Below are 22949 nucleotides of genomic sequence, written 5' to 3' on the forward strand. Positions count from 1 at the left end.
GCAAGAAACCAAATTCCAAATGTCATCTTTCCCAGAACATATCACAACAGCTCAGTGTTTAGTCTGCTGCAGTTTAGGTTATTCAAAGAATTAGGAAAGGTTTTCAACAGCCCAAGGAACTTTCTAAGCACATAAAGGTCTCCAGCTTAAAAATCAGGCGAACAAAAGGTTTAAAGAGGATAGAAGGAAAGAAGGTGGTCAAAGAACTACTCACTTAGCTCTGTCCCCCATGATCTGAATGCCTATAATGTTTCTCTGTCTTTTAAATGACATAGTTTCTTTCAATTCCTCACGCCAGTTCCTCCTGTCATCCTGAGACTGGCTGAGCCTGAGCAGCGCCTGCACACCTGCATCGAGTTCACGGTTCGGGGTTACCCCCACCCCAAGCTGCGTTGGTTGTACAAGCAGAAGGAGATTCTCCAGAACGACTACATCCGAACTGAGATGGACTTCTACCAGGACTATCTGGAGGGGTGTCTGACCTTCCAGAACCCCACACACATCAACAACGGCAACTACACTCTGGAGGCCAGCAACCCCTTGGGAACAGTCACCAAGACGGTGTATGCCCACTTCCTCATGAAACCGGGCATCATTGATGAAGGTGAGCGGACCATTTCTGCTTGGTAGTTATTCCCCAGTGTGTGTGTGGTTAATGAGTGATGCACAGTCGGCAGCACTGATGTCCCATAATCACAATAGAGAGTACACTTAAGGTCAAATGTCATTTATATGAGGGTAACTAACACACTTTTACTGCCTGGAACATCACATAACTCACTGATTTCCACAAGAGGCCCACTTCAAACAGTTCTTGTTTTCACTACCTGTTGTATGAATTAGAGGTTCCGCTCTATTGGGGGCTTTTAGTTCTTATTAAAATCTCGCTTCACAGGTTGCAGGTTGTGGAGCTGATCCCTGTTGGCTGGATAGCAGCCAGGGTTCATCCACAGTTCAGTCAGGTAGATTGTTCGCCTGCAGTTCATCCTGAGTTCACAGGGAGGGAGAATAAACCCACGAAGGCTGGCGAATTTTTCCCTATGGTCAATATTCCAAGGTTAATACCTTGTGTCAATTTATTGACATAGTGTGACTTTCTCTGTCTTCTCTTTTGCAGAAATAATGGAACTAGGTGAGTGTTTCAATTTTCAAATTTAAACCTGATTTTTTTTTTTTTTTTTTTTTTTGCTCTTTTAGTGCTTGTTGTTTGGCGTAATCATACACACGGAGACAAACGCTTCACTTAATGGTACGCTAGTTAGGACAGTTAAGACAGTAACCATGGTGAAGTGTATTCACTTTTGTGTTGCATTTCATAAACAGCAGTTAGCACTGCTTTGCTACACATACTGAGTGTATAGTATACTCTGTGCTTTGCTCAGTGACGCCCAGGCTGTTGAGAGAGAGGGAACAGTGTTCACCTTCTCTGCTTGGATTACGCCCTGTAATCAAGGGATTCAAACTAACAACCTTTTAGTCAAAACCCCCTTTTTTTGAGGTTGTTGGGGGGTAATGCAACTGTTGTTGCAGTTTTTACCTTTTCAGACTTGTTCCATTCTGTACCTGTTGATTATGTTGGCAGACGTACCACTCGAAATGCTTAGTAGTTTTTGAGACAGAATGATGAAAGACGAAAATGATTTCTCTTTATAATATGCAACCATCAATTTTGCCAGCTGAAATGACAGCAGATTTTATCAGCTAGAGCTAATAAGGTAATATTAGCTAGCCATTTGAGCTAACAGTATCTCCATGAGTTGATTAAAAATGTCATCTCCAGCTGACTTTTTAGTGTTTCAAGCCGACTCATTTTAAAACAAGAGCTATGTAAAGTGGGGTCTTCAATATCCACTTGATGGCTGTACGTGACATTAAAGTATCACAGTTGGAATATATGATGGTAGAAAATATATATTTATTTCTTTTTAACATAGCCCTGTTTGGCTTCTTACCTTACATACTCAGACGAGACAGACAGCTTTATTGTTGGTAATGTTGGTATATTTCAATGTCATACATTTTTAATGTAACAAGAGAAAAGGAAAAAATTCTTCATTATTCCCCAAATCTAATAAAGAGAAAGACACAGCTGCTAATGTTAGCCCAAACTCTGATGTAATAGCACCCAGGACCAGCTCCCACGCTGAGGGGAAATATTACACAGTGGATGTGTCTTAGACATAACGCTGGTTTGCTGCAACCAGACAGACTTGCTGTACTTTGTTGTTTAACTACGATTGCTAATGAGGGAGGGGTTTAGGGAACAGTCATTTGTTGAGGAAGGGTCAAGTTTTTGTCATTCTTTCATGCGCTCTTTTTTTCAAAGATATTTTTTGATTTGAACGCCTTTATTTGCGAGTAGACAGCAAAAAAGGGGCGGTGAGAAAGAGAGGGGTGCACAGCATTGGACAAAGTCCACGGCTGGAATCAGCATCAGAAATCACATGCCAGATTTTTCTCATTCTGTTTATTGAGGATTGTATCAGCGACTCAGGTTGCATAAGTATGCCGCTTCTCTAACCCCTAACTAACCACTCTCTGTGTAAACAAGCTAGTTTCTCACCCCGTTAGCTGGTGATGTGTGAATGTTTGTGAAGTGGTAAGTGCTGTCATCTTGTGGGAGCGATGCTTTGGCCCACTCTCACACTGCATCGTAAATCTCCTGTGTGTGATGTGTGGCTTGGCCTCAGGCTGTTGTGGCAGACTCACTGTTGACAGCTTAAACAAAGTGGGCTGGTCTGATCTTTGACCGTCATCAGAGTCTTCTTCCATCTCCATATGAGGCCATTCTTTCTAATAAGCCACGGATTATAAAGCTGCAGAGTGGCCAGGGATAGAGACGGATGGATACTGACGGTGCTGGTGAGCTGCATTAGGCAGGCAACGACTTTATGTTGCCACACATACACATCGTTTCTGGGTGCGAGGCAGGTGAGGGAGAGGTGTTAAGGTGACAAGAGTGTGAAACATTATAGCAGCGGTGTGTGAGGGAGTCCAGCAGTCGAAGAGAGACTGACGGGTTGACTGAAACTAATGCTGCTGAGGAGAGAGGAGGGCAGAGGGAGGAGAGAAGACAGGGATGGAGGCTGGGAAGAAGGGACAGAGAGAGGGTAGTTAGGGCACACACACTCACACACAGAGCAGTGCACTTTAGTGTACTGTGTGTGTCTGAGCCAGTGGCAGCCAGTCTACCATGTGGCCATTAATTTGCCCACAATTAGTCTCTGATGTCCTGGCTGGAGGCCTCAGAATGGAGTTTCCCTGACACCAGTTCATTTGGTTTCATGGCCTTCTCTCTGTCCTCTTCTCCTTAAACTTCTCACACCTCTGCTCTTTGCCAAAACCTCTTGTTTGCAGGGATGTGACATGCATTTTAACATGAAGAAATTAGTCAGAGTGGATTTTCAGACATTAATACGACTACTGGTGACTGTAGGAGTTCTTCTACCTGACCTGAGTCGAAAATTCGCGTGACATTTTTCAGATAAAGATGTCAAGTTTGATTTGTTTCAGTGCATTTTTGAGCTGATTTAATTTCACCTAATTTAGCATTTGGTGCTCAGGGCTGTATGAGCTTCTTTTCTGTTTTTTCTGATTGTGTTTTGCTCTAAAACAGCTTGTTTTCATTATTCTTTGTTGTTGTGTGTGAACAAGCATGAGTGTGCCTTTGTGAAATTATGATAAAATGTGTTTTCTGTCACTCTTGAGTCTGGCTGTAACTCTGGATGGCAAATTTCAGGCCTTGGTAGGAACCTTGTGACAGGTGTCAGACGTGAGTGTATTCAAGGCTGTGCAGACTTCTAACCGAAAGCCTTTTATCAGCCTCTAAACATAAAAATGCATAGTTCATCAACATTGTCTCTAGCTGTTAAGGCACAAAACAGCGGCAAGGCATAGTTCTTCCTGTTTAATCCACTTTGAGAGATTTAACATTTATTCGATACTCAGAAAAACATGAGCAGCAAATACTCAAGAGTTTATACAGGAGGAGAGACACACAAATGAGGAAAGCACAAAAGGATATGTTCAAATAACAGCGAGAGCTATCACAAAAACATAAATTAACCTATTTGGCTATGTGGAGATACTGAAAATATGCTTTCAATTATATACACTAGAGAGCACATCAGGTCACCTTATTCTAGCCTTTTAAGCTGTGCATTAACCCGTGTAAGTGTTACGCTCACTCTGCATAAACAGGTTCATTCCATAATAGACCGAAAAATACCTTATTCTAATGTAACCACTGTGACGTGTGCTTAAAGCATATTTTGCATAGCACAGTGCATAACGGTGCACTGTTATAACAAAAAAGTATGAAACCTTCTCAGTTTACTCCTTAATTACTGTAATTGCATGTGAAAGTAAACCGCGGCCATTAAGGGTTTATTCTTACTCACAGCAACTGATGCCCGTTTTGTGTTTTTATGTTGCAGTTACTTCGACGCCATCAGATGGTGAATCAGGCCGACCAGATGAAGATACATTCGGGGTGAGTTTTCTCCTTAATGATGTTGATGAAACAGATGCTAAAGATGTTGCCCCTGGACTCAGCACAGAGCTGCTGTGCATTTCAATGCAAAGCTGAACTGCTTTTTATTTGTCAAAGCCCCTCGTAGGGATTTGTACTGGCGGCACAAAGACTATAACACACCAGAAGACGTTAAAGTCATTTTTCAAAGTTGTATGTTTGGACACTAATAATGTTGATGATGGTAACACATTCCTACAGTGGCTGATGCTGTTTAGAAATATTATGTAATATGCGGCTTCTTTACAGTTTTTGAAACCAGTGCTGGTGAGTTAGACAGCGATACTAACTCCTACTATTGCAGTTAATGGGCTTTTTTTTACTGGTAGATATTTTGACGTGTCATAACAGTACAAGCACAGTCTTTGCAGTCTTTGAGATGTGACAGTTCCAGTTCACTGATTATATGCATGCTCCATCAGAGGCATAACTTACACATAAATGGAACTCAGCCATCGTTAGTGATATTAATTACACCTATGTGCTTTTCCTGTTCTGACGAGTCTAAAATGTTTTACAGTAACAGCCGTTGTGCAGGAGCAGCCACACTGAATATTTAAACACTTACGTCACTGTAATGGGCTGTGGACGGACCTTTATATACCTTAACATGAACCTAAAGACACAGTATTGTTCTTCTATTGCAGTTTTTCATTTTTAGCAATACAAGAGAAAATACTTTTAAGATGAAAATGAATGTGTTTGCTAGACATAACGCCATCTCTGGAAAGGTTACTGGGGTTGCTGAAGTATAACCTCACCAAATCCAGTAAAGAACAGGAGAGAGCCGATAATGCTAAAGTCTGATATCATCCAGGACCAGTTTCCACACCACGTGGAAATACTACACAACAGATGTGCTAGTTGTGAACATTTGTTTCTGTTTTTTTTTTACTTTTACTTTACTCACAAACTACCAAACAAACCAAGTAGTTGGTTAATGAAATGCTCTTTAGCTTTAGAAGTAGTGCTCTGGTACTACTGTAGGAAGCAAGTTAGCTGGACATGCTAAAAACTGCAGCGTTACAACAGATAGACACAATTAATACCTTAAGCTGTGGCTATTGTGTTTCTGATATTAGAAAGACTAAAGAAAAGACACAATTTTCCAAACTCTTAAAAATGCATTGTATCTCTGCCTGATGCACGTCACTTCAACATGTGGAGAGATCCGAAGCTCCCCAGAGGCTTGCCGTGCCGATAGATCTTTTTCATGGCAGACATTTTTACTTGTCATAGCAGGAAAACAAATTTAATTAACGATCAAATATTTCCAGTAAGCCATGACAGTGAAACACAATAACACCACCCAGGAACAAGCTCACCTAGATGTAACACAGTCGTTTTTAAAGGTGCTATATGTGAGTTTTTGCTGTTGCTACATAGACAAAGTTAGCATTTACAGCTGTTTACTTACCAGTCTAGAAGAAAAGGTTGCATGTCCAGCATCAAATTTAAGCTAGCCCCGGCCCAGCTGGGCGTCCAGTCTGCCCCAAAGATGTAGCACTTCTCAGAATTTATATTCATCTTTTGTATTGTATAAATGCAGCTCTTGGCAAGTGACCATCACAACCTCCCACTCCCACCAATAAACAACGTTCAGAGAGACCACAGCCCCTTTAATGTTATTGTTTATGTCTGTGCTGTTCTTGCGATGACAAGTCAAGATACATGCTGTGAAAAATATAGCTCTGTGGTGTTGCTGGATGATCTTTCTTTTCTTACTTTATTTCCTTTTTAATTTTATGAGTAAACAGTTATTTATTGGCTTATTAAATGTGGCATTAAACATGAGAGCACTAAATCCTGTAGGTGATGATGAGTAGCAAACTGTGCTGTATAACTGTGGATAAAAAACAGCTGTCAATATTTTTACTACTCACAATATTTATTCTTACACATCCAGATTAGTACAGTTTAGAGCAGAAATAACTGGTTGAAATGACGATGCTAAAACAGGCCTTTCAGATACAGCAGCTTCTTTAGAGTCACGCCATACACAAGACTTTAAAGTAGTAACTGCACTTTTTTCCAAACTGCACTGAGAGTAAATCTGGCTGTAGATGAGGATCACATTTAAATTACATTCTGTCAACTTGAATACATCACAGCCAGACAGCTGTTTAACTATTTTCCACACTGCTGTAATCTATGAGAAAGCAGTAGTCACAATCTAGTGGATTAAAGTCTGATTTGCAGTATTTAAGGTGATCAAAAATCTGGAAAAGATTATGATGTGAACACACTCCTTTGATCGCTGCCTGAGTCTGACACAGCATTTCGTTTCTCCCAGGTTTCCATCGCTGTTGGTTTGGCGGGCTTCGCTTGCGTCCTCCTCCTCGTCCTTTTTGTTCTCATCAACAAATATGGCCGGCGCTCCAAATTCGGTATGAAAGGTAAGACTACACAGATAATCTGACGAGCAGATAGGAAGACAGACAGCTTTGTTTTTTGCCTTTCTGCCAGTTGCGTCATTGTGTAGAATCCATTCCCCCCCAGTTAATCTTCTCTTCAAAACCTTTGTTCACTAGAAAATGTACATATGCAGCTACTCGAGAAGTCCTACTTTTTACTGCATGCTTACTGAACCGTTAACACACTTGAGTCTTATTCCCAAGAGTTTCTTTTCCCTTTTCTTTCCTCCTTATGCTGCATGGAGTTAAGTCCTGCCACAGGCTATACATTTGCAATCATCCATACACATGCACATATATAGACAACTAGATCAATACTCAAGGACAGCATGCATGCAAACGAGGTCTATGCACTGTACACACACCTCATATATTTGTCTGCTGTGCAGAGCGATTGCAGAGGGGATCCTGAATTAATTAGCGGACTCGGCACTGTCGATCATGCTGAGGAATTCAATAGGATTAATATGGCTTTTGTGCATGCTGAGCTTTCATTTTGGGTCAGCTCCAGGTTTTGCTTATCTCTGTTGCGTTGGCGTTGTGGAAAAGGAAAAGGCTGTTGTAGCACTGATCTAGGAACAGAGAGCTGAGCAAAGAGGAGAGGACGATGAGCGGTTCTCTTCCTGTGGTTCAGGTTCAAGTGTTTGATTCGGGTGGCAGGCAGGCACAAAACATACATCCTCTGCTTGTTTCTGTCAATACCAAGCATATTGTTCTCTTTAATCAAAATATGTTCTAATAACATGTTACCGTGACCCATCACCTCAGACTGTGTTTTTCATTTCATACCGTTAGCATGGTATAAAGTAGCATTAGCTCCTGCCACCTCTTAATTAGCTACTTTACAGGATTAGACTTTGTTACTTACCTTGGTGAAGAACTCTTATTTAGGGGCTGGCAATTAGCCAGTTGCATTGGCCTAAAGCTGGCTCTAATCAGCAATGAGTCTTACAGTTAATGAGGCTTTACAAACATGTTTGTAATGTCATATGAATTTAAGCTGTGCTAACAAACTGGTAAGACCCAAAGAAAACAAAAGTTACAAATCCTGCAAAAAAAAAATGAATAGTAAAGATAATAATAGCAAGATGTTGTAAACAGGAGACCACATAGAGAACAGAAGGCAGTTTAACCCTGTGTGTATAAATACAGGAAGATTTAATTGGTGTCACAGCTGCTTGCTAATGATGCATCTACTTTACTGTAACTTACTTAGTGGTGTAAAGCACCATTATCAGGAAGGTGCCAGTGCACAAGTATTTTCATATCTATATCATCCACCCAAAACTGTGAGTTGTTTTTGTGATTTTTATTTAGTTCACAGTCCAGTAAATGCTGCATCAGAAAATCAATATGATTCAGGGTGTAAAACTCTGCCAGGAATCTGTGTTACAGCACTGCTTTAGTTTTACACTTACTATCAAATAAAAGGAGGCACTGCTTCATAGCGCTGGCAGCATTGAGAGCTTAGCATGTTTTAATGCTCAGAGCACTCACTGTTACTGTAGGAGTCAACTCTTAGCAGAAGGGTGCTTCAAATGCAGTTTCAGTACTCTCCAAGCAGGAGCAGTGAAGAAGGTAATTTATCTCCGTAATGGCAAGGTCCAAAGTTCTCTTGGACACTGTAGGGCGTTTTTTTTTTTTTTTAAATTACATTGCAGGGCTATCTACACTGAGAGGGGTGTGGTTCTCCAGCAACGCTCACTGCTCCATATAATATGTTAAGATTACCTGTGTTGCTCAAGGGCACCTTAGTGTTTTCTTGTTGCGAGACTGAAAACATTTTTCATAAATTTTTTCTTTGCTCTGAATTTTTTCCTAGAGTGGTTAGAGATTGGCTGCTTTCCTCATGGTAACTAGCTGGTGTAAAAGATTACTGTAATAAAACAGGAAAAAGAAACATATTGAAGGTTGAGGAAATCACCAGGTTGAGCCATTATCAGTGCTGGTAATTCTAGTTCTTTTCGAGTTTTTACATAAAGGTCAGTGTTATGTGGAGAGGATTTACTGCAGCCTATAGTATGCAGAATGAAAAGTCAATACTGCTTCTGCTATGTTCTGCCTTATTGCTGCAATAATGCTTAGCTTTATGTCTTCACGTCATGATTAACAAATAAGAGAGATCAGATTCGTATCAGCAGACTGTAGGTATACGTGATCCTGTTCAGTTTGAACAGAGATGCATCTGTCTCCGCTGCCACTCTGAGTGATTGAAGGAATAAAAGAAAGGTGATGTCAGTGTGGACTCTTTGAAGACCTCACGCTGTTCTGAACAAACGGCTGATTTGTCCCTCGTATGTGTGTGTGTGTGTGCGTGAGAGAGAGAGAGAGAGAGAGAGAGAGAGAGTGTGTGTGTTTTCTCCTCCCACTCTTGTTCTGGAGAATCAGCTGGAAGGCCTGAAGAAGTCATTACCTTTGGATGGAGCCATAATGGATTTTCGCTCCACTAAATCACTGTGGCTCTTTTGGTTGTTGGAGTTTGATCACCGACCGTTTCTGGGCATCCAATAAAAATTCTGTTTTTTTTTTGTTTTTTTTTTTATGTGGATGGAGTTTGTATGTTTGTGTGTGAGTGTGTGTGAGCCACAATTGATTTGCTAGCATTTCAAGGCCCACTGCCAGGTCTGTCCACAGACAGCCTTGCATTTACAACTCTGACTGATACACTGCTGCTCAGTTTATGTTGTTGTAATTGGGGTTTTATGAAGGATACTTTTGCCTGTCTGCAGGTGTGTGCACATAGGAATGGACTCATACTGTAGATAACCTGTTGATCAGTATGTTGCCAACTTACCTCTCAGCTAAAACATCTTGCAGCATAAGCAGCAGTCTCATATTTCACATTGTGATTCACACCAGTGGGTTTTGAAGTATCTTTCACACAGATCTTTGTCAGCAGGGAATCAATAATGCTTCTTTAGAAAAAGACACTCAGCATGTCAGTGATAAGTATTATGCTCTGCTGACATTTTTTCTTATGTTCTGAAAGAAAATTACCTCACCCCTGCTGCTGGAAGTGCAGCAGATATATAGTTGGGTCCAGAAGTCTGTGACCATGACTTTGTGGTCTCAGACCGAAATGATTTGGACCATCATCATTTTGTTACCTTCCCAACCTTCTCAATAAAACCTCCAGGCCTGACGTTTCCATACATTTTGTGTTAAAACCTATTTGTTGCCCCATTTATTTCCAGAGTGGGTGCAGTAGACCTGACTTTTAAAACTGTAACTGACTGTGAAAATACAAAACTTCGCAAGAGTCATGAACACATAGAAAGTTCTCACAAATAATTTCATCATTACAATACAGTAACTAACCTAGATCTGATTTTTTGGAAATAAAACCATTTTGAAGTCATTCTGAGGGTCCCAGTAGGGCTTGGGAATCATTGCCACATTGTGTTGCATTCTGGGTATTTCTGGGGCTCATCCACAATAGTTGCTGGCAGTTGCTGTGTGTTTCCCTAAGGAGCAGATGACACGGGCGCTATTTGCATGTCTACATTTCACTTAAGAATTGACTGAAAATATATAGTAAACAAAGAGAGGCAGAAGTAACGTGTCCAGAGGAACTGACAGATGATGGAAAGAACAGCAGTGAATGACAGTAACAGTAGGAAGGCAAGACACCCATGATTATGAATCAGCAGTTCAAAGATGCACGTTGAAACTTCGTTGTTCCTCGTATTGCTCAGTCAGTTATAGTTTATGACCCGGAGTTCATCAACACAGCTACTTACTGGGGTTTTCATTTAGATTTCTGTAGAGCAGAGTTCAGTGAAAAAGTTTCTTTTCACCCTCCTTTAATTTTCAGAGGTGCAAAAGTTCCTGGTACTGCTTTCAGATTTGGTGATTAATGCTTTGCAGAGTGTGAATAAAACACTAGCTGTTGACCACGGCTCCAAGGTGCATTTTGACAGCAAACATCCAATCACTGTCACAAAGATTATACTACTGAGAAAACTGAAAACACAATCTGCAGCTTAAATCCGTTCACTTTTAAATTATGGGTGAGTCTTGATTCAGCAGCTTTGGCTCCACATTTTGTTGATAACTGCAACGATGAAGTGACTTGAATTCCAAACAATTCTGATTCCTGCCTCTGACTGACTTCTTCTCAATACAAATGGTGCCTGAGGCTCATGGGTATTGTAGTTTTTAGACCTGTCCGAAATGCAAGATTGACGGACAAAACACGATTCCTCAAAAAGAGGGTGTTAAGTTGCTCTTTACAACTGACGCCACAAACTGGGTGAGTCTTAGTTAATCAAGTGTAAATTGCATTCAACCAGAGCTTAGAACAATTAGACGATTAATCAACAAAAAATAATTGTCATGATCAATTTATATGTAAGTTAATTTTCACCCAAAATGCCATAAAACTACTTCTCAAATGTGAATTTTTCTAAACTGAATATGGTTGGGTTTTGGACTGGCAATTTGAAGATGTAACTTGGGACTTGGGCAATTGTGACAACCATTTTTCACAGTTTACTGACATTTTATAGACGAAAAAATGAATAAAGAAAAGAATTGACTGCTGTAAAATCATACCTACGACTTACCTGATCCCCTATTAAATTCCACTTTTAGCACTCATACCAGCCTCATACGAAAGACAGACTTTCAGGGTTTTCCATTGTGCCTGTTGGATAAATGACACAAAAGTCTGTGGGTGCAGAATGTATCTGAAACAAATCTGGCCCTGAGTCTTTAACCCTATTAATACTATGAGACTGGAAATGCTGAGCCAAGCAAATGACTGACCCATAAATGCTGAGACACCACAAAGTCATGGTGAGATGAAGTGGAGTTAGACGGATTAGTACCTGTGAGTCAAGGTGAGCACTGGCACTGTTTACATTAAATCTAATTTAGCTATCCAGCCACTTGGTTAACACTGGTACTCAGAGTGCAGAGGTTGGGGTCTTTCTCAGTGATCAGTAGCACATGTTGTGGGAGTGAACTTGTGACATTTTTAAGACGTTGGCCAGTCCTCCCCCATGAGAATTTTTGATTTAATCAGCATAGACATTTTAGATGTAGATGGATATGTGGGTAAATCACGGAGATGCCCACCAACACAGTGATATACACAGTGACATAGCTACACTGACACACACACACAAACTGTACCCCGCGGCGGCCTGCTAGCCTCTGTGATCCAGGCGTGTGTGTCAGGGAAGCTTAGCCTCCTCTCCGCTACATTACCTGAACCAGGCCTGGGGATGATCAGCCCACACACACAGACACACACTTACTCACACTGCAGCATTTACTGCATCACTGCCTTGCTTGGCCTCCAGTGGCCAGAGTGAGCTGTGCTGCCAAGCAGTGAGACATGTCCATCAGGCAGACAGGCAGATACTCTGTGTGTGTCTGGACAAATGTCAAGTAAATGTTCAGCAAGAAATCTCTCAATTAAATGTGATTTATATGCCTTCCTGAATTTGGACCTGCTGTTAAAGGCAGTCCCTTCAACTGTCGTCGTATGCTCATTGCAGCACTTAGGCTACTTTATGCTTCCTCACCATTCCAGATGGGAAATATTGTTTCTACTTTGAACTCCACTACTTTTACTATTACTTTCAGTTCATAGTTTTACACAGCATTACACGAAATTAAGGTAAGGCAAGATTATTTGACCAGTATCTTCTAACAAGTAGCTTCTAAACAACCCCAACTCTTTTATATTTAACCCATGGAGAAATAGTAATCGAGACATATGAGCAGCTAGCCTGTGTTAGCTTAACTTGAAGACATGTATCCTCTACCTTTGAAAGAAATATCAAAAACAGCAGACAAGAAGACTGAGCATTACTAGGATTAGTAACTCTCATGTAATTACTGAATTTCAAATCCCTTCATAAAGTAGCATGTACCAATTAGTCCATATTCATTAATTCATATATCTTCAAGCCAGTAAAGATATTTAAAGGTCCCATATTGTATAAAGATAGATTTCTAGGTGTTGATTATTAAACCACAAATATATCTTCTTATGGATCAACACTTCAAGTGTAAAATATGGGACCTTTAAAATCAAATTAACTTTCTATTATAATTTATTTAAGCATATATTTCCACAAAAAAGGTTTTATGTAATAACAGCCATCTTACTGAAGTGAACTGAAATTTAAGCTTCAAGCTAAATCACAGAGGGCAGAAAAATGTAACACATTAACACTCTCACTAATCGTGTACAGATGGGGACTTTTTGTGGGCAGATGTTTTATGGACATTTCAGGAGCCTCTGTTGAACGATGGTGTACAGACTGACAGACTTTTTTCTGCTGCTACATAACGGTTGAAAATAACAGTTAACAGTGAAACAGTGGAAATAAGTTTTCTAAAGTTTTTCCTTTGTTGTTCAAAACATAATTAGCTTTTTCATAAAAGCCTTTCAAGCAAACATAAATATTTAAAACAGCTTCATTCAGCTTTTCTCATTCAAAACATCAAATCACATATAAACATACTCTGCGTCATCAACATAGGCAGAGAGATGCAGATCACAAGCCTCTTGTCTTTCCTGCACAAATGGTGTTTACCCTTTGCTCAGTTGCCACAGCACCAGCCATCTTAATTGGCTGTAATTCATTCTTCTGAATGCATGCGACAGATGGGGACTGCCAAGAAAACAGCAACAGGCAAGAACAGGCACAACGGGAAGAGCTTTTCTCTTTTTTTTTTAAGTGTTTCTTATTATATGTTTTCCCAGAAAAGAAGTAGGAAATAAAGTTCATCTTCCATCATCTGTCATCATATTATGTTGTTTTTCGGACTATCTGTGAGCTTTTAGTGAAAAAGGATTTGGATGCTGCCGGCAAACTCTCAGCCGCAGCCCGATCTCACGTGTCCTCCCTTAGTTCTTTTTGCACCTTGTGTAGAAAATGAAAATACAAAAAAGGTATGTTTACTTATTTATCTCACTTCAAAGTTGCATGAGAGCCTTCCCTTGGAGTTTGGTTGAGGTGCTGTGTGTCCCTGGATGCATTTGAGTGCATGCTGACCTGGGGTTGCTGCTGTGGACATGATGTTCCTGGTACAAATAGGATTGCTATTTTTTGTTTTATTTTATTTTGGACTTTGGACTGTCAGCACTAGACTGCTAATAGCTAAGTGCCTTCTGTCCTCTCAGTGTCTTTCTGCAGAGCTTTACACTGCTCTGCCCGGCCACGCATTGTAAAGTAACACCCAGTAAAAGGCCAGGCTTGCTGAGCGGTCTTGTCGAATGCACTTTGACTGTGTGTTTGGAAGCTTCTTCCCTTTTAAGTCTTTGCTATCAATAGTTCAGAAGGTTATCCTAAGTCTTCTGAGTTTAACAATAGCTTAATATAGCACCTTAAAATGTCAGAATACGGCAGGATACAGATGTAGGAGTGGGAGAAGAAGCCTCGCTTCTTTACTGCAGGCTTTCTGAAAGGCTGCAGCAATTTGGCTCCATCCCCAGGGGGAAATGTTCAGAAAATATCATGCTTGCTCCTTTCTACAGCCATGGAAAGTTACGAGAGCTAGCTGTGTTAGAGACACAGGCATTTTGTTTCATAATGAATACAAATGCAGTTACACTGTAAACCGTTTAAGAGGAAGGACTGGCTTCAGTGCAGCTGAACAATAGGTCCGTGAAAATGCATCAGGGACCACTTCTACATTTCCATGTTTCAATTAGTATTGATCTGGAAATTTCCTCAGCTGCTGCTTCATAGCTACCGTTTTTATTGTGTGCTCTATCTTAAATTGAGAAAAATTGTAGTGTGAATCTAAACAGTGCATGTCAGTGCTTTTGTTCTGATGTCAGTCCAATCAAGTATATTGACACTGTTGAAGTGAGCAAAAGTCTTTTTTCACATCTTTTATTAAACCTTTATTTAGCCCGTGGTAGCATCACATTTCTTCATATTTATCCTGCACACACTACACCCACAGTCTTAGTCAGACATTTACTGTTACCCATATTTCTTTGAAGGACCTGTGTTTTGCCTAAATTCACATAGAGAGTGGGTAGTAGGTAGCTATTTTTGCGAGAGGTGAGAGAATCAGCTTGGCAAGTAATCATAGACATATTTATCTGTGCCTTGAACCTGAATTCAAACCCCCAGCCATACAGTATATACCCTGTCCTGGAGGACTTTGCTAATGATTATTTGTGCTCACATTTTCTGCAATTTACATGAGGTCTTTAAATAGACTTGCTGCTGTATAGTGCTGATGAGTTTCTTCCAAGTTAATGAACATTAGGGGACTGAGTCTCACCGGACAACTCTGCTGGAGAGCAGTGAAGTCTGCTTGGATAGCACTCCTCACGTCTCATAATACAGCACTGCTTGTTCCCTGTTAGCTGCACAGTGTCAGCAGGAGGTGTTTCTAAGTGCTGCCCTTGTTTTAACCATTAAACAAGTTGTGTTAAAGGCTGGTCTTGGCTAAAAAAGAGCTATGGAAGCCATGTAGAACCAGAGAAACTTTGCTTCCTCAGCTCCTGTGGGCTATAACAGCAACTCAGCCACCAGCCAACTGACCGGAGAGACAGTAACCTGCACTGTAAAACTAGCCTTATAGAAAGGTTTGAATTAGGAGGTGTAGCTCAGTCATAAACCTCCAGCCTGTGCAGCTCAACATTTCAGCCCTTTGTGCCCCTCCTGACACCTTTGGCATGACTCCAGTTTGGGTTTTCTACTTGTGGAGGATGCTTTGTTTATGATACCACAACAGAGAACGTCCACTGAGACGTGGGAAGGTGATTTTCAGGGTCTGACTTGATACTTATTTATTTACTTTTTTGGCTTTTACAAGACTGAGAAAGAGAAGCATGCTGTGTAGGTTTTAACCCCCACTGAAGCCACTGGTTAATTCAGTGTGAATTTTAGCCACCGGCTCTGCAGACGGATCATATTATGTAACAGCCAAATGTGGGGTTCTGCAGGCTCACTCCTACGTTGGATAGGATTGTGATTCTTTTATTCTAACAGATAAAAAAAAAAAGCACAAGATATTACACAGAAATTAATTGCCTTGCTAAATCAAAGTGATAGTATGTTTAATAATAGCAACATTCTACATACACACACACACACACACTCATATATGTACATACATACATACATATATATATACATATACATACATACATACATACATACAATATATATATATATATATATATATTTCTGTTGGAAAAAAATATTGTACTTTTTTCCCCATTTTTTCTCTGATTGTTGCTTTTTTCTTGTGAAATGCTGTGTGATTTCACCTACTAGCTCCTCTTAAGACTCTTCAAATCAAACAATCTGGGAAGAGAAACACCACTCTTTTGTTGTACTTTAAGGGTCCAAAGCCAAAAAGTGTTCTAAAAACAGTCTTCAGCATGAACTGCAGTTACAGTACATATGATCCACGCACAGCATTTCTAGCTACAGGGACTCCCTGTCTAAATCTCATCCAGCAGCCCAGTCTTCCTGAATTCATCAGGCAGCTTTCCCTCTGTTAAATATGGAGCCATCATTCCATCAGCTGCACTTCCCATCTCTCCATATTCCCATTGGGCCATGTTCCCATCAGCTTCTCTCCAGTTTGCATTAACACACCTCTGGGACCAGCAGACCGCAGCCTCTGTGATATAGATAGAGAACGAGCCTCCATCTTTCATAAAGGTGGTTAAAGTTTTAGCTCTAGAGAGTAATTGTTGTGTAATCACAACTAGGGGATTAATTATTCATAGAAGCACACACACACATTCACACAAAGCAAATCTCCTGGAATCTCCTCTCTGCATCTCAGAGTCTTAGTGTCTCCCTGTGTCTCTTCCTCTATTTGCGTCTCTCTCCCTGAACCTTTCTCTCCATATGTCTCTCTATCATCTCATCTCCTTCTCTCTCTCTCTCCATCTCTCTTTCTACACTAATGAAGTTGGTGAGCATCGAGGATAAAACAATTAAAACAAAATTCATTTGAATGAATTAAAGAGCAGGGAGCTGCAGTAGCTGACACTTCTGAGGCAAGACAAATTATCCTGCATGGCTGGTTTACTAATAGTGGCCTTGTCTTATCTCATTAACCTGTGTAGTAACCCGTGGAAATGCATTGTTAGTACACACCAATGCAAAATAGACTGGGGGGGGTAAATGAAACAGTTAACGGACAGCGTTGGATTTGGTCAAGTAGCGTACAGCTGTTACCTGTGAGCCGCCAAACGCTGTAGTGCTGAATGAAAAGTCACCTTCCGGTCACATCTCCCAGTCACATCGATGCATTTTCCAATATTTTCCAGTGAGCAGAAACAGGAGAAACACTTGCAGCCTGGCTTACGAAAGACTTCTGAGGTTGTTAGGGAAATGCCAATGCCATCTGTGCTGCTCTAAGAGGGTGTGAAATGAAGATGGAGGGTATGTCACACTGCGATGAGAGGTCATTACTGGCTCCTCAAAGGCAGCAGATTATGTCAATTTTACAGGTCACAGTCTTGTGGGTCACTACATTTTTTTACCCCCTTCGTCTTCCGCAACACCTCAACACTTGGTAATGAGTCCAGAAGTGTCTCCAGTTCAAATGTGCATTAGGAGCTGTGATGCTCAGGAGCAGCAGCTAAGCCGGTGTCGCTGGCTGGTGATTAGATGCAGCCAGATGGCATCAAGATGTTGCTTCTCGTGCTCGGAGTGACTGCGACAATCACTCTCTCTCTCCTGGCAGATTGTCACTTTATGTGTTTATATGTGGCGTAATGACTGAATACACACCGCAGGTTGTACATCTTGCTAGCTCAACAGAGCCACTTTCATTTGACTAGACTGTGTGTGTGTGTGTGTGTGTGTGTGTGTGTGTGTGTGTGTGTGTGAGATCTGGAGCGGTTACATAGTTGAAGAGGTTCTACTTTATGTTGCCCTGTTGAAATATTCTTAAGGATGACACTAAAGCCATACTCAGCTCGTGCCCCGTTCTATTGCTGAGCCTGACCTCTGACGTCTCTGTTGAGATAACAGGATTTCCCTGCAGGGAGCCGTGTAATAATAGTGAGTTAGTCAGTAAGCGCGCAGGGCCTTGACAGAACTGTCAGTGGCCAGACTGCACTCTAATGATTATTTCTTTGTAAGCGCAAGGCAAGGCGGAGCTCAAACGCAGGTGTAATTCCTACAAACTGTAAGGTTGTGATTATACAGTTCAGTTCAAGACTATAGTTTGGTGAAGCATGCACAAACGTGTGCTAAATGCATAAACCCCTTTCATACAGGTTTAATTTTACCTCACTTGCATTGTTGTAAATGTTTTATTGATGCATGTTTGAAGCACATCAAATCATTTTTGCTACTGCAAGTAGAAGCAAACCGTCCTGGATTAGCCGGTCATTTTATCTGCAGTGTCATCGACAACTACTTGTAGGATGGATGTTTTCCTCTTATTTCCTAATCGGGTGATATCAAATCCTCCCTGCAGTCACCAGAGAGGCTTTCTTTCTGCAGTCGCTGGTTTATAGTTTTAAAATTCAGCGTTTATAAGCCAAGTAATTTGGATTATTGGTGGCATCCTCCGACATGTTTTCTTAATTTGATTTTGATTTCATTTCACTTCACTGTATCACAGACCTAACGAAACACATTCAGCCAGAGAACACAAACATCACATCACACATTAGGAATAAGCAGTGTTCAGATCTGATATCCCAGTGCCTCAGGAAGTGGTGGAGCATGTTTTAACTCTACCTCATGATACTGCATTCCTCCAGCAATGCTGCACCAAAGATGTGTGCGCACGTCTGGTCTCAAAAACTTGACAGAAACTCCCTAATCAAACACACATATACCACAGTTCTGCAGTTGATTGCACTTGCATCCATTTTCATGCACAAACCTGAAACCTCGACCTTTCTCTTACAGAAACATATTTTCCCTCCTGCATTAAGCACTTCCTGTTCAGCAGTCATCCTTTAAAAAAAACACATTTGCAGAGGAGCTTCTTTCTTTCTATTCCTTTTACAATGCTTTTGAAAACTTTATGAAAATTCAATAGGTGCTGTACTATTGCATTGTAGCTGTAATATTGCATTTCAGCTGCTAGGCAAAGTGCCTTTATTTCAGCGTCTGGGCTTCATGGCAGCTAACTGGCAGGGAGATAAACTCCATGCAGCCCAGGGGAGCATGGTGATGATGAGCTAAACAAACAGGCTAACAGTGCTACAGCACCACGGCACAACAGAGTCTGCTGAACACAGCATGTTCTTTACACATGGAGAGGGAGGACAGAGGAGGAGGTAGAGGTAGGTAGAGACAGGAGGGACGATGGAGGAGAAAGCAAAATGAAGAGAAGTGGTGGGGGGGGGGTGTTCAGGGAGCTCTGACAGGCTGGCTCAGCTGTGTCTTAGCTAATGGGTGAAATGGCTACTCTGCTGACTCTCCTCTGTGACCGTCGGAATGAGCTTTTCATCGCTGTTCAATTGCTTTTACCCAGAAGCAGCTGAGGGGTTCTAAAACAAACCTCTCCCGTCCTGACAGACGTAAAGTCGGCTATAGGTTCATATAGAGCAGCTAAGATCTTTATAATTACTGCATTTTTACAGCAAAGAAATACACATGAGTGAGTAAAACTAAAGTTGAAATAAAGACGCCAAGCTTACAATGTCATTAGCTCACTGCAACGTTACACCATCACAGGAGGCAATAAACTGAAAATGACCCATATCATATGCATGATGTACAAAAGTGCACTTTCATTTACATCATGTCAACAAAATATTACATATGTATAGGACTAGACGTGTGTTGTGAAGCATTTGAGCGTGTGTGTGTGTGTGTGTGTGTGTGTGTGTGTGTGTGTGTGTGTGTGTGTGTGTGAACACTTGATTTAATACCATCTCCAGGGACTGAGGCCTGATTTAAGAGCGTCTTCATGGCGACCACGGCAATAGGCACTTTCTGGGTCATGTGAGAGATGGCATCCTTTAGATTTATATCTCAACCCCCAACCACTCCCCACACACACACGCACACACACACACACAGACGAGTTGATGCGCATGCATGCACCTATTTGAATGTGGATAGATTCAGTACGTGTGCACAGAAAGAGAGGAATGGAGAAAGACAGACAGGATATTGTGTGTGTGTGTGTGTGTGTGTGTGAGTGAGTGTGCGTGTGTGCGTGCTTGTCCACTACCTTTGCTCTGTTAACAGTATAACACAGTTGAAGCCTATTTCCACTGAGAGAGGAGCAGCAATATGTTTTGGACCAATGCTGTAGCTAAGATAAAATCCACGCTACTGCAGCCCACAATCTGATCCTGCTTCTGTGCCACAGGGCAAAATCCAATTTCCTCCACACTGTGACAAAAAAAAAAAAAATGCAAAACAAGAAAAGCAAAACATTTTTTTTAATCAATGATTAATGCTTTGCAGGAGATTTCTATTTATCTTTTGTATATTTCAGTAGGCTAAAGTGTAGCAGCTAATATGTTGTCTGTACTCGCAGTAGGCTTTTGGCAGAATAATTGTATGATAAGCCCTGGCACGTCTTTAACCTGAGCTTTTGTGTCTCCCTGGCCTTCTTCCACCAGACCATGTTTGCCTTCTCACAACATGACATTTGGAGCGCAAATTGTCTGGCCTTTCAGAAGACTGGACTGTCTAGCTCATACTGACAAGACAGACAAAACAGCTTCTGAGATAACTGCTCCGTCCTCAATTATTAGACTTCTTTGAACTGAATGTTCCCTACTCTGTGCATGTCTGTCATCTCCTAGCGATAAGCAGGGTTGCCCACAGTGCAGCAACAGCTCTGGTGTTGATTTGCTACTGGACTTTGTCACTGTGCCACTCAGGGTGGGGAGAAGCACTTACTCATAGGTCAGCATGAGACTATCAAACCAAAACATCGGGACGTACTGACAAGAAGAACTGACCGTTTGCTAACATCTTCTCTGAACAGTGATTGTCCAATCACAGCTCAGCCACTGTAACTACGCACAGCTGGCCTGTGGGTCTTTGGATTTTGTATTTCATATTGTGCATGAAGCTGTAGTGTAGTAAGAGTGAGGCTCTATATACAAAAAGAGTTTTGAAGATGGTTTCTCCAAAACAAAAAATACAAAACTAAAAGAATAAGGAATGTGTTTTTACGCTCTATGATACAAATGTCCAGCTAAATAGCTCACTACCTATGGTATTTTATGAGGTAAATGGTTATGTCAAATAAAAATGCCCAGTTTATGACTTATACATCTGTTGTGTATTTAGATGCTGTGTGGGAGCCACTTCCCTGGATGCTGCTATATCAGAGAGTAGAGTAACATTACTAACTCTGTCCTGCTCTTCTGGATTTGGGGAATTAACCCAAGATAAAGTTACATTTGCCAAACACTGGTACTCATCTCTTTTCTTTTGTAACAATAAAAGTGAAACATGCTGCTTGAAAAAGCAAATGATAGATCTTAAAACTTCTGTACTCCATGTCCTGGGCTGTAAACTGAGCAGCTAAACAGGGTTATATAACAGCCTAATCTTATATTGTTCCCTATCATACCTGCAACGGGACTGACTAGCTCTGCACTGCAATAAAAGAACATTGTGTTTCTTTATTCCCACATCTTCTATTGAGATGAGGATTCTTACTTTGTATTTGGGACATTTAACATTAGCCTTTAGCCATCAAGTGCACATAAGACCCTCTCCAAGGTGCTTGATTCAAGTCAGCTGAGAACTTTATTCAGAAAGTTAGCCAGAGATGGCATTTCAACCATTTTACTAATAACACTAATATTAGCTTAATTAGCTTGCTAGCTATAATAAATTCAGCTAGTGACAGGTGTCATTTTAGATGAATAAACAACAAGTTGGCTAAAAATGAGAAACTGTCTCTGTTTGACATCAAGGACACAATGTTTCAAAATTTACTAAGAATTTAACTGGAAAATATATATATTTATATATAAAATGGTTGTATAATTCTCTGTCAGTGCTGTATGAACACTGAATGCTATTTGTGTTGTAACAAAAGAGTACAGTCAACATTCAAGGATGTTAACCCTGTAAAAACCAGATATAGAAAAAAAATGATCAAAAGCTTTTGGCTGATATTGTTTGAGGGATACATGGGTTAAGGGTTGGTTTAGAGTTTAAATTGGTTTGGATTGGAAGGGTTAATAATGATAGGCTCACTTGTTTGCTGATGTAATACTAGCATTATGTAACTTTTGTTTTTCCTTTTTTGATTTTGTGAGCTAATAAAAAATAAAAAAAAAGAAAAACAAAAAACCGGTAACTATCACATTATCTTTCATCTATTAACTAAGGGGTTCAGTGAAAAGGTCATTAGTTATGTAGGTTTGTTATAAAGACAGTGTAGGAGTTGTGGAGTAGAGGTCATTTTACATAAACTCTATTGTGTGCTTTGATTTTCTCTTTTATGCATTAGTTGGCACGGATGTGTTGAATAAAACTCTCTCAGCTTCTTAACAAATAATTCCATGTAACTTACAAATGAGAGCCGACCGTTATGCTGATGCACTTTGGCTGCGTCTCTTTCGGATTGCAGCCATCAGTAGTTCAAGCATGCAGCAGGCAGAGGCAGTGCTACAGTAGCACCATCTGTATGTAATCCTCTGCTGATTAGCATGTAGCACTACTGTATTTCTCAGATAGCCAGCTCGTCTTGTTGCCCCCAGAGTCTTAATCCTTCCTCCTCCTGTTGTGTTTCTGCTCCACTGGGGACCAATCGCGCCAATTCCACTCACCGAGCTTGATAATTAGTGACAATTGTAAAAGTAATTTACAAACTCAAGCGATGCCATTGAGCAAATGGTGCCAATTAAGTAGAGATGCTAATGTGGGCAGAAACGCGGAAAAGCAGCATCCGACCTCCATTACAGTGAGAGGAGGAGGGCCAGGAAGCTGTCCTCCTCGTGTCAGGGAGAATTGTCCAGGGAGGAGAGGGGAGGCGATGCACATTGTTGGACTGGGCTTGTCACCATGCTGTGGATTAATCCCACAATACAAGTACATGTATCAAGACCAGGGCAACAA

General features: G+C 40.9%; 1 protein-coding gene across 1 annotated transcript in view; it reads left to right on the forward strand.

Moving 5' to 3' along the window:
* ntrk3b (neurotrophic tyrosine kinase, receptor, type 3b) overlaps nt 1–22949 on the forward strand; it is a 173179-nt gene that overhangs the window by 91352 nt on the left and 58878 nt on the right. The window contains exons 8-10 of the mRNA XM_023429753.2: nt 299–604; nt 4437–4492; nt 6825–6927. Of these exons, the coding sequence (XP_023285521.1) occupies nt 299–604; nt 4437–4492; nt 6825–6927 (465 nt within the window). The remainder of the gene's footprint in view (nt 1–298; nt 605–4436; nt 4493–6824; nt 6928–22949) is intronic.

The sequence above is a fragment of the Seriola lalandi genome, unplaced genomic scaffold, assembly GCF_002814215.2.
Source record: "Seriola lalandi dorsalis isolate HSWRI2012SDOR001 ecotype SW California unplaced genomic scaffold, Sedor1 jcf7180002054898, whole genome shotgun sequence".
NCBI lineage: Eukaryota > Metazoa > Chordata > Actinopteri > Carangiformes > Carangidae > Seriola > Seriola lalandi.